Source organism: Elephas maximus, chromosome 6, assembly GCF_024166365.1.
Source record: "Elephas maximus indicus isolate mEleMax1 chromosome 6, mEleMax1 primary haplotype, whole genome shotgun sequence".
Lineage (NCBI taxonomy): Eukaryota > Metazoa > Chordata > Mammalia > Proboscidea > Elephantidae > Elephas > Elephas maximus.
In genome coordinates, this window is record NC_064824.1 from 58,994,589 (window position 1) to 59,008,018 (window position 13,430).

The following is a 13,430-nucleotide window of genomic DNA, read 5'->3' on the forward strand; positions in this document are numbered from 1 at the left end:
CAATAAAGTATTACTTGTATAGCAAATATACCCCCACGCCCCCACCAAAAAAAAAAAAAAAACCTGTTGCTGCCGAGGCAATTCTGACTCATGGCAACTCTATAGGACAGAGTAGAACTGCCCTCTAGGGTTTCCAAGGCTGTAATCCTTACAGAAGCAGACTGCCACACCTTTCTCCCATGGAACAGCTGATGGGTTTGAACCTCTGACCTTTCAGTTCGCAGCCAAGCGTTTAACCACCTTGCCACCAGGGCTCCTTCGTAGCAAACATAGTAAATGCAGATTGAGTTAGAAGAAAGGAAAAATCATTATAAACTACACAAAATAGAAGAAGCTTGGATTGGCGTTGAGATGTGAGCAGGGCATCACTCAACAGAGGCAGTTGTACCACGTCAGGAAGAATGTAGAAACAGTACCTTTCCACATGGTACTTGCCTCTTTGTTCGTTCTTCTTTCACAGATATGTTAAAATATAAAAGGAGCGTTTTTTGTTGTAATTGTTTTTTAATCAGGATTTTGAGAAAGATGGGGTCCTAGAAAGTAAATGCACATAGAGGAGTAAAGAATGAATATTATTAGACCTTACCTTTTATTATCACATATCTGGAAGATTGTGTCTTTTTCCAGGAGCAGGGTGGGGAGGGCAGGCAAGCATTTTACTTATTCAAGAAATTTTGTATTAGGATGTTTTAAGTTGGTGGAGGTTTTACACTACCTAAACAATAGTTTTGTTTTAAGCCTTTTTTTTGTCATGTCATCTCCATCTCCTTTTCCTCCTTTCCTCTCCTCCCTCCTCTTTCTTCAAATACTGCAAAGGCCGTGAGTAATGAAGAGCACAGTCTTTGGCATCAGGCCTGAATTAAAATCTTATTTTTATTTCTTCCTTATAGCATGATCTTGAGTAAGTTAACTAATCTTCATGAGCTTTAGTCTTCTTATCTATAAAATAAGGATTTTTACACTTGTCTCATAGTATTGTTAGAATATGGTGTGATAGGATGTATGTAGTGGTTAGAGTGCACAGGACATATAGTAGATGTACAATAAACGGCACTTTATTATTATGAAGATTGAAATATTACTTAAAAGGAGTAGCAACTAACATAATTTAAAGTAGTAGACCAAATATTTTAAAAAATTTTGCTAAAAACAAGTCTATCAATTACTTTTTCACATTTAATAAACAAAAGAAATGAGGACTTTTCCCTACTTGAATTCTGTACATCCTGATTAATTTAGGACTACTCTTCTGATCTAGCTAATTTTTATTGAGCACCTACCATTTTCCAAGGTATTTCCTTTGGGCATGCTGATGAAGAGAAAAATGAATATATCACATGAAGTGATGAGTGCATTGCACTTAGCCTTTTTGTGTTTCAGTCATCTGTTTATGTGTTCCTCTCCCCTACTAGCTTGGGACCTTTTTTGAGGGGAGAAACTGTTTCCTGTGTTGAAATTTACATAGCGCTTGGCAAGAAGAGGCTCTTCTTAAATGTTTATAAAACAAAATCAAGGAATGAATGTGTGTCTGTGATATGTTAGCAGAATCATTTATTAAATGACTGAAGCGTGAGATTGTTGAGGTTGGTTAGCCAGTTTTCTCGTGGATATTAATCTTGATGAATTTGAATCTTGTGTAATCAGCTAGAGTTCAAGTTTTAACATGTCATTTTTCCTCCAAAAGGGATGAAAGATTTTTAGAACAGTTGTTACTCATAAGATTCTGTTTTGATGAATATCCCATGAGGATTGATTAGGACTGGGTAGTTCCTAATCCCAGATTGTATACACACATACACATATACCTTTTCTTGGTCTAGTTTTCCAAACTGAAGGGAACAAATTGGAAATAGAAAATATAAAAATTCTGTTTCTTCTCCTAATATAGCTCTGTGAGCATACCCTTCCAGCCCCTGGCACAAGATTAGTTACTATATTTTGTTTGCTTCCTGCTTTCCATTCTTATTATCAGTTTGAAGTTTTATAACACTCAGATTTAATCTGTGAGAATAATTAAGAAAATATTATAGGTGCTAAAGTACCTACAACAATTCCTTATAAACCTAATAGTTTGTAATATTTGTTTATATGATCAGAAGTTGTCAGCTAGAAATGTATAAGCAATTTTATGTTTAAAATTCTAAGCAGTGTAAATCTTATATATAACAGTTTTAAGGTGTTCTTTTAATCTAGAGCATCTATATTAGTAACATAATCTTTGAGCTAATAATTATGCTTTAGTACTTCCTGTGCGTTTTGATGTAAATGTACTTCAAATTAGTTTGGATCCAACTTTTTCGGTTAAAATAGAGGAAAACCTTTAAGAGAACGTCCCATTATCTTTAAGGATATTATTTATTGACTATTTTGCTTCTTGAATGCTTTTGTTTCCCCAACCGTGTAATTATCCTTAGTTATTCATTCAGCAGACACTGTGTGTTCAGCATACACTGGAGATACAGAGAAGAACAAGACCTGTTCTCTGTCTTTCTGCCAATTTTGAACCAGGAAACTGTGATTTTGCATAAGGGACCTTTTCAAAGTATATATATATATATATATATATGTATGTATGTATATATATATATTTTTAAGATTATATTCAGAATGATTTGACATAACCATTGTTAATTATGAGGATTTCTCTGTTCCTGAGACTTAGTTTTGGCAGGTTTGATGTGTTTTTATCATTCTGATTCCTAAAGAGGGTAGAATTGACTATGGTAGTAAATTTTCTTCTAAATCATAGTTGATTACTCAGTGGCTATTCTTAGGTTATAGCAAGCTGATTAATAGATGCCCGCTGCAACTTTTCACATTTCGAGTATCTTTACTGTGTGCAGTTTTTATCCCATATTGAACACAAGTCAGAGTTTTATGATGATAAAATTCTTCTGTTCAGTGTACCATGGAGGAGTGTCTCATGACTTCAGAGCTGAGCAGGAGTGTTTAAGAAAATGGGAAGAATACATATTGTTGAAGTAGTGAGTCGATTTTTTAGAGATAGTCTTTTTTTGCAGGAATAAATAAACATGTATGGTTAAACTTTATACAGAATAGTAAAGAAAAATGCTTGGTTGAAACTTTTAAATAAATATTTATTCTGCACCATATGTATGCTACGTACTCTACTAGGGATTAGATATTCAGTGATGAATGAGATATAAACCCTGCCATCAAGTAGCTGAATCTAATAGTGGTTTTCTTGCTTTTATGTTGTGATAATTATAATACCAAATAGGCTGGTGATGACGAGCACTGCTTTGGGCATGCTGCATAGGTACAAATCATAGCTGTATCACTTAACTAGCTGACGTGAATCATTTAACGTATTCACGTCGTCTGAGCCTCAGTTTCCATAAATTGGGAATATTAACAGCTTTTTGGTTGTTTGGAGGATTAGAAAAGTTAATTTCTATATAGTATTTAGTTAATAAACCAAGTAAAAATACATAAAAGTGATGCACAACAAAATACATAAAAGTTCACATATTTTATCCTACTAAGATGACTTTGCCTATTGAGAGATGGTAGGTATATTTGCAACTTTTCTGAAGGTGGTGTTAGACACACAAATATACGTAAGTCATCTGTTCTGCTCACCCACCTCTCCTTCTGCCCTGCTAATGTGGTTGAGCCCTAGATTGTTTTTCCTTTACCTCATGTGGGACTGTCAACAAGGGTACTAGTGGTGTTGCTTTAATTTGTCTATTAAAAAAGGATCTGAAATCACTTGTTCGTTGTATATAGGCTGACTGAGTAGCCACCAGATACAGTTGGCACTCTGGGTTGATATCAGACCGGTGACCTGGAGATAATAGTCTCTTGTAGCTCATTAACAGTTCCCTGAGGAGTCCGGTTTTTAAGTTCACTGTTGATTTGTCACATATGAGTCTAGAAATACCTATCATTTAGGAGTATCAAGATTCTAGGCATGTTAAGTCATTTTTTAAAAGAGATAATAACATTCAATATAACTACACTTTTTTCTTCCTTTTACTTAAGAATTTTCCTAAGGAAATACATGTCTTAAAATGTCTGTTCCTAATTTTCTTTTGATGTTTTTATATGCCAGGCACCTATGGGTGACAAATTTATAATTCTGATTTGATTTTTAGGGTAACTTTTTTTCTAATCCTGACACTATATTATAGTAGTAGTACTCTGCTTAGTTACTGTGTCAGTTTGTGTCCTCCAAGAAACGGATGCCAAAATGGGATTAGACATGCAGAGATTTATTGGGGGAAATACTTGTGAAGGATAAAGGGGAGAAGAAGCAGGAGTAAATGGGGAAAGCCTTCAGACTGCAGCATAGTTCTGAGAACATTTCAGCCAGGCTGTTGGGGAGTCCCTGAGGTAAAGTTGCCCTTTAGAGGAGTCCTTCTTTTGGCAGTAATGGCTAGATTCTAGAACCCCTGCTGAGCTCAGTCATTGGCTGGGAGCAGCCCAGGGGAAGTGTGACCTGGTGTGAACACCCAGTGGATCTAAAGGTATAGCAGCTGGGGGTTGTCAGTCAGCTATGCTGTCCACAGCAGGTTCTCTTGAAAGGAGATCTGAGCTGGGTAACTCCATGACCGCCACAGTTAATAACAGTAAAAACTGTAGTGACAGGTACGCTTGTATTACTTTATTTAATCCTCTTGACAACTCTGCGAGGTATCTTTAATGAGCAAATGGAGACATTGAGAAGTTAAATAACTTGTCATAGGTCACTTAGCTAGCAAGTAATAGAGCCAGAATTCTAACTTAGGCAGGATTCTGACTCTAGCATGCCTCAAGCATTTAAACCCTGACATCATGCTGAATACTTGGGCACACTGTAAAAAAAATTCTGCTAAACTTTATTTTATAACATAAGTAAATTATTTTCATGTTTCATGAATTTAAAATATCTCATTTTCTTTTCCTATACTAATTTTTAAAGATCACTTCATTTTCATTAAGGCATATATGCTTAAAACTTGTGACTTTACTGTTTGAATTTTGATACATGTCTTCACTTGTCAAAAAAAGTACATTATGCTAGTTACACCCCATCCCCCTTTTCTCCCAATATACTGCAGTTGTACTACAGATCTCTGTCTACAGTAAGCAATTCTCCAAGGATGAAGAAAGAAAATGTACATACACATAGGAATTTCTTTTCCAGAGCTAAAATTGACATTTTATAAATAATTTCCACGTTGCAAACTTGAGACTAAGAAATCACAGCAATTCAGTGATATGTATTTGGCATGAGTCAGTTTTAGTTCGTAGTGCTTTTCATTGGAAATGGCATAAAAAGTAAGATTTCTCTGAATTTTTTATGCTGTGGGCTTACAAGAGACATAAGATGTTTTTCTCTTATAGATGTCTGGCAGTGCATGGCAGCAGAAGTAACGAAATGGTCACAAAGCCCAGCAGTACTTCCTAGGTCACATGCGCCATTAATTTTTTAAGAATCCAGAAACAACCTAAGCAGTTGATAACAGGTCATTTCTAGGTGATAAAGGGTATATGATATGGGGTGTTGCTTTTCTTTCCACACTTTGCATTTTTGTAGTCGTTTGGAGATAACACTTTTATTGTAGAAGGCTTATATATTTTTAAATATGTAGCCGAACTAGTAATTGGATTTTACTTTTTTTTTTTTTTTAGTGTTAGACATTGATTTTGAGGTCTTACAATTTTTGTTTAAAGGTTTATGTGTTTTAATTATTTCAATTCATTTTATATATATTTTAGTAAGTTAACCTGTGAGGTTTTAGAAGATGCAGATTATTTTAGTTTTTTTTTTCTTTTAAGCTCAAGAAAATGAATCCATTGTAAATACTTAAAACATTGATCCTATTCTATCTTAAACACTTCCCATAGTCATTACCATCAATATAAGTGCAATAAAAAATGCCAAAGGTAGCTACTGTGGGAAAAAAAAAAAAAAAGATATGAATTACGTAAGTACTGCCAGAGTGTATATGCATCTTTCTTTAAAAACACCTTTGTATTAAACTAATTTTAAGAGCTGTAATAAATTAAATGAAGAACTCGATAACTATAGATTTGTGCTTTAGAAATTTAGTTTTTCCATGACCTGGCAGTTGATATGAAAACATGAATTTAAAAATGAATAGCATGTTGGATGAACTGTACTGTACTCAATGAAAGAAGCCAAAAAATTATGGATTAAACTGATTTGCAAATAATTAGAGTTTTGAGCCTTAAACTGTATTCATTATTAAAATGAAATGATAGGTCCTTCATCCTGGGCATGCTTGGAATAAATATGGAACACGGTTATTGTTTTTAAAACTATTTTGCTTTTATAAGCTAAGACAGATGTAGAAAAAGATGCAGTTTTTATTTTGCATTGGCAGCTTCCAAATATTTAGTATCTATTTCCAAGAGTTGCAATTAGTAAAGCAACCATGGTACTGAAATCTGCACATCCCACAAGCTAATTATATTTGCAAGGTCAGAGTGAATACATATTTTCAGAAAAATAAAGGGTTATATAAATATGTGTCTTCTACTTGGCTGTTATATCACAGTTTGTTGATCTGGAGTATAATGTGTACAATTCACAAATTTGTCTGATAACAGAAAGTGGTGTGTGATTGTGTTTATTTTACTAACCAGTATATTCACAGCAATCACTTCCAAATATCTCTCCAGTAAAGATGTGTTAATTACAAAACAGACAAGGTCTTCTATTATATTAAAGCTACTAACAAGAAGACAGCAGGAATCACACATGTAAATAGCATCATCAACCCCTATTTTAGTCCTCTGTTTTGATCTGTGAGTTGCGCATAGACCAAAGGTGCTATTAAAGACTGAGTGTATGAAATAGGCAGCATTATATGAACAAAATTTATTCAACAAGAAAACAGACCTTTAACATGAATTTAACAAGCCTGAGAAATTATAAACTATCATATGCTGCAGATTCATGCAGTGATAATAAACAAAAAAGGAAAGTAAGAGGTTTCCCTAAGCTAGCCAAACTGCTAATGGTTTTGTTATAAGCTGTCTACTGTTGCAGTGACCTCTGAAAAGTCTCAAGGCACTTGTACCAGAAAAAATTAAATGGTCAGGCTGGTGAACAGAGATTCAATGTGGTGTGTAGGACTTCAGCATGGAAAGGAATTTTAAAGGTCTACCATCATATTCCTGAAAACATTCTTCATACTTTAGCTTGGAGGTTTTTGTTATTGCATGTTAAGGAAGTAAATTTTGTGAGTTTTTTGGGTTAAATTATTATTTGAATTTTTAAGACATAAATTGAACTGGTTTAATGTATATATACTTTAAAACTAACTGTTTAGAAAATTCAGGTAGCTCCCCAAAATGGATTGTTCTTCCTTGTCTCCCAATACCTTAATTAATCCTTGGGGGTTTTGTTCAGTATGTTGTATCTAAGATTTCTGTTCTTAACCATGGAGTGACCACTTTGCTGTCATTCTATTGCATCACGCTATAAATACACAAACATGGAGAAACGCCTTCAGCTTATACACACCTCCAAGTGCTCGCTAGGGCTTTTTTTTTAATCTTACAGTGGCATAATTAACACCTTCTTCACCCAGTGCTCATTAGTGCACTGGACATTAATGAGTCCATTTTGATAAGTTGTTCTAAAGGATAAACCTGCTTATTCTTACAGTGCAAAAAGCAATTATAAAATTGTACAGAAATTAAAATGTAGGCTATCTTGCCATATTTGTATTTTTATTGCGTACTAAATCTAATTTTGGTCTGCAGGTTGTTGAACATGTTAGTTTCCTTAAGACAGTTGCTATAGTGATGGCAGCAAATTCTTTTAATCTTGGTGTAAAGTATTCATTTCCTATTGGCTTTCATATTGATACTTAGGAATTGTCAGTCTAAGCATGTAGGCCATCGTTTATTAGTTGAAGAGTATATTAAGACCTTGAATTTTTCTCTTAATTTCTTAAAAGAATTAATAATTTTTAATATTTGTTTTTAACAAATGATATCTACTTAGCTGGTATTTTCATTTCCTTTTAATAAAGTTTCACACCTGCTTATAATATTACAGAGAAATATTACAGAGACTTCTTTTTGCTTAAAATAGTTGTCTGCTGTTTTAGTTTGAAAGCATTTACTATAAAAACATATAGGCATTTTTGTTGTGACATATAATGGAATATTCATGGTTTTATAGAAGTAGGTTTTTTCAACAAATGTTTTTGCTGAAACCTTAAAATGAATTCAAAGTATTCTAAAGGCGATTGGACCAAACTGATACCTTGCTCTGAAATATTTACCATTAATAGTTAGGGTAGCAATTCTTAATTCTGTATTTGTTTAAGTTATATATTTCTTGTCCGTCAGAATGGTCACTTTTCCCCTTCTTTGCCCATATTTTAACTTCATCTTATTTTATGTGCTCTTCAGTAAAAAATGTGAGAAATTTTTTCTCTTACTTCTGTATGGTTTTTCAACAGTTATTTGAAGTTATGATATCATCTGATCAAAGTATGTCTGATACTAGTACTTTTATATTGCTTTATGAAAAATATATGATTAGAACAATTTTAAGTATAAAAGGCCGTATTGATTTGTAAATAAAATGTGAAAGTTGTGTGGATTAAGGTTATTGTATAAAAGAAAAAAAAGAATTTTCACAAACTATTAAATCATTCATGTTCTGGGGATGCTTGGTTTTATTTTGAGACAGTGAAATCTATGGAGAAATTCAAACTGTTAAAAATAAAAGCAAAATTCAGGTGGTTGTTGTTGTTTTTTGGCTGACCAGGATGGACAGAGACCTTGGGTTGATTCACTTGTTATGATGTTTTGGTCTAAGTTTATACTGTTCACCCTTTGTAGAAGCCTTTTAGAAATAATGATTTTTTTCTTCTTCTTTAAACCCTGTTCTTTAACATATAACATGCAAAAATACTTAGTAATAAAAAGATTTTTAGACTTGTTTAGACTTTAGTTGACTTAACATGAAAATAAATTTTATTTTTTCTTAGTATCCACAAACAATAGTTATACAAATGAAAACAATCTAGTTGATAACAGCTTTTAAAACTTTGTCAAATCTCAGTTTTTTAGGACTTTTAAAGGCACATCTAGAAGCAGTATTATTGTGCATTAAGGTTATTCTGTGTGATTAGTGTATTGGGTTTAATAGTAGTTGAGTTAGATTTTCTGAAAGAGGCATCTGTCTTAAAGTCACAGGACTTTAAAATTTCATAATGTTTAAAAGCTTTAACGAATTCTCTGAAATCCAAGGTAATGATGAGAAAATATGTGGTTCTTGTTAAATCACTTAATGTATAAGAGCTAACGTGATATTGTATCTTAAGAATTACAAGTCTTCCTGTGCAGAAATACTAAATACACTTAGCAGAAAGAGGATAGCTATGGTTATTTCTTTACTCTGAATTTAGGACCCTATCAATCTATACCAGGTTCCTGGCTTAAAGCACAGATGACCTTGGTTTTCTTATATTGTGCCTCCTTTACTTGACAGTGGCATGGACATTTAAGACTATCAGACAAGGTATAAAGTCTTTCATAGTCAGAAGAAGTAAAAGGTATCTGACTAGAAGAGAATACGTGGGGCAAGTGCCTTGCTGACTGTAATTTTGTTGTCATTTCAAGTACTGTGGTGGTATAATTGATGTGACAGGCTGGGCTTTAGATGTGGTCCCTTAGCTTGTGCTCACTTTCAGTTTTAGTTCTCTTTGTCATTCATTTTGATTAGGTAAAATTTAGGTGACAAACATGCACACCAATGAAGACTATTCGATATAAGTTTAGTAATCATGTATTTCAATAATAAAGATGCAAAGTTAATATTTTTCTTCACTGCTTCATGAAAGTTGCAATTATTGGTGTCACCTTACATTACAAGGTAGAAGGTGGTGAGCTGATGGCACAGTCAGCAGGAGACTCTTTTTTATTAATATTATAATTAAATGGTTTTCTGGAAATAGGCCAGAAACAGATGCAAGTTGATCATGCTTTGTCCACTGTTGCTTGGCATCATCACTCGCTTTTTAAAAAAGAATTGACCTGACACCTTGTTTTTACAGGTTGTTATTGATGCCTTCAGATTGATCAATGCTAATATGATGGTCTTAGGACATGAACCAAGACAAACAACTTCAAATCTGGGTCACTTAAACAAGCCATCTATCCAGGTAATCCTGCTAAAACTCTGTTTTACATTTAAAAGCCTGCTATATGTAGTCATTTCAAGACCTAATTCTTGGCATTTTAATTTGCTTGCTTTTAATTTTTACTGTGCTTTAAAAGAGGATTATAGAAATATTGCTGTATTTTGGGAAACCCTGGTGACGTAGTGTTCAAGTGCTACAGCTGCTAACCAAAGGGTTGGCAGTTCGAATCTGCCAGGCACTGCTTCGAAACTCTATAGGGCAGTTCTACTCTGTCCTATAGGGTCGCTATGAGTCGGAATCGACTCGACGGCACTGGGTTTGGATTTTTTGGTTAGCCATATTTCGAGGCTCCCCTTTTTGGGAGCATAGTAGAGCCTGTATCTTGGGAGTACCTTCTAGCTCTGCATAGTCAGCACTGTAGAAAAGGACATAGAGGAGTTTCATATGCAGTACATTAGCTATCATCATTGATTGGTTAGTAGACATTTCTTATAGCTGCAAATAATAGAGAAATTGATGTAATGTTTAAGAGACCCCCAGAAACAGTTCTTAAATAATACTTGAAATTTTCTGCCTTTTTTTTGTTTAATCACTACCTTTAAAACAAATAGTGTAAAACACTGTGCATTATTTTTGATTAGAGTTTGTATCTTGTTTGTTTGTTTTACAGTGATGTTAACTACCCTTATTGGAGTTACTGGTATTTACACACTTGGTATCCTCCTGAGTGACTAATATTTTCTTTGTATCATTCATATGCCTCATTGTTTTTACACAGATCTTTATTGTCTGCAAAAATTATTTTAAATATGTTTTTAAATGCACAAATACCTATGTCTCTATAGGTAATTGCATCTCTGAAGATTAATTAAAGGACAGAAATAGCGTGTTTGGTTAAATAGAGCACGTAAGACAAAGACATTGTCCTATGGTGCCATTCATTGTCTTTGGGGAGTTGTGGTTTTGACAGTTGACCATGGTGAAGCCTAGGTTACACTTCGATAACTTTATACTTTTAGAGGCTAAATTTTGCAACAGTCACTCATCTGAAATCTCTATCAGAGAGAAACGTTTTGTTTCAAAGGATTGAGGTGTGTTACTTTTGAAAAAAATTTTTTTTCCAAGTCCAAGAATACTGACTGCGAAGTGTAATGAGTATGAAATAAGCAACCAGTGTTTTTGATTGGGTACAGACAAGCCCGTGCTTGCTTGTTTCAAGAGAATATATTATCAGACCTTTTTAGCCTGTGATAATGACCTTTCTTATAAACCCCCATAGCATCATACGGCTTCATTATTTTTTGCGAAAGGTTAAATAGCATTTTACAATCTAAGGTCATTGTGATTACTGCATGGTTTATTTCTGCCAGAAGTTTTCACTAATTGCAAGTCAACAGCCACCTGTTGCAAATTTTATCTTTTAAATTAAAACACTGCTTTCTAACCTTAAAGACAGAGTATGATTGATATGAAAATCTGTCTCTTTCTACATTAGTCCAGTTTGTCTTTTTTTGGTCCTACCTTATATCCTGTGAAATTTAAGACCAACTTTAGAAACCTAAGTTAAAAGGACCTGTGTATGTAACAGCTATAGCATCATTGTTTTTCCTTTCATTTTAGTTTGTTTTGCCTTCCAATTAAAATCTGTAAATATATTTCTTTCACAGTTTATATAGCGCCCATCAGAATGACATCTATCTGGGTGCTTTACAATTTTAAGACAATTTCAATATTAAAACACTCAGTGGGATCAAGCCAAAAAGTGACAGAACAGAGCCACACCTTAAAACACTTTTTTGTCTAAGACAAGCTAGAAAGAAATCAGCCCAGAAGAACCTGAAGTGAATGGTAAAATATCCATAATGAAATTTTAATATATGTTAGCAAATTTTTTAACTCCAGGATCAGAAGCCTTTTGGAAATGCTGTGGCTTTTATTTTGAAGAGGAAGTTAGCTAGTGTTAACAGGGGCCTCACACCTCAGCCAGCTTTCCCACAGTAGGAATGGAAGCACAACAGCAGCCATCAGCACATATGCTGGTGGTCACCGATGCTTTTCAAACACTGATTACTTTACTGTTATACTTAAAGCAGTAGGGGGAAATTAGGATGACATTGTGGACTACTACGTAATAAATATGCTAAGTCAGAACGATTCTGAGATAGGGTATACACGTTCTCCTTTTCATAAATATATATTTTATAAACTGTGCCTATATACAGTCAATCCTCATTATTTATGGATTCCATATTTGCAAATTTGTCTACTGCTAAAATTCATTCATAAGTCCAAAACCAATACTCATGGTGCTTTCATGGACATGCTGTATGGACAAATACAAATAGGAAAAAAAGAGAGAGAGGCTTAATTCTCCCTACTGAAAAAAGGGAAGAGATTTCCCCGCTTTTCTTGAGTATTTACTTTGGAAAACTTGTAATTTTAAGTTCTTTCTCCAGTTCTTTGAAATGTATATAAATTGTTTTAAAGTCTAGTTAAGCCTCTTACCAGTTTTACAACCCAGGAATGTTTCCTCAGGGACCTGGAAGCCATCTTTTGAAATGTTATCTATCAAGGAAGAAAGTTATCTCTCAGTATCCTGGGAGGCTAGAAGCCTAACTTGAGCTGGCACTTGGTTCCAAGTTGCAAACCTACCCTCAGTCATAAAGATATGAGAAATTAATTTTTTTCCCTCTTTGGATAAAGGCAATTAGTAAACAGGTGGCTATTCCAATTACTGGGTGAATTTAGGGTGAACTATATAACATACGGTGTTGACAATTCCTCTTACTTTAGGACCAGCTTTATTTAGGGACAAGTTAAAGTACCGTTGGCTGTGAATTCAGTGTTAATGAATCAGCAATATATATTAAACAGAAACACACATAAAACAAGATTATGTGTTCATCCGTTGACAGAAATGTCACCAGAGGCTCACAGGAACTAAACCCTGTATTTGCCTTAGAGCAATGATTCAGTATTTGCTAAGTCAGTGTCCATGGTGACATTGTAGATCATAACTACCATAAATAACAGGAATCACCTGTAATTACATTTACACCAAGGTGTTAGTATTGATAACCTCTGGGTGTTAAGATTATGGAAATTTTTTTCTTATATTTCCTTGCCCATATTTCTTAAACTTTGTACCGTAAAACATGTATTACTTTTAGAAAATATTATTTTTAAAGCACTGATGGCAATTAATGTTGCAGATATTTACCATAACACAAAGCTAATAGACAAAATTCATATTCATATTTGTGTTTAATATAAGAAGAAAGCATTAATAATTCT

General features: G+C 33.8%; 1 protein-coding gene across 2 annotated transcripts in view; it reads left to right on the forward strand.

Annotated features, from left to right (window-relative positions):
* The window catches only part of PSMD14 (proteasome 26S subunit, non-ATPase 14), a 111,376-nt gene that overhangs the window by 73,683 nt on the left and 24,263 nt on the right, over window positions 1–13,430 (forward strand). For both annotated transcript variants that reach the window (XM_049887302.1, XM_049887303.1), the window contains one exon: window positions 10,050–10,157. In XM_049887302.1, coding sequence (XP_049743259.1) covers window positions 10,050–10,157 — 108 coding nt within the window. The remainder of the gene's footprint in view (window positions 1–10,049; window positions 10,158–13,430) is intronic.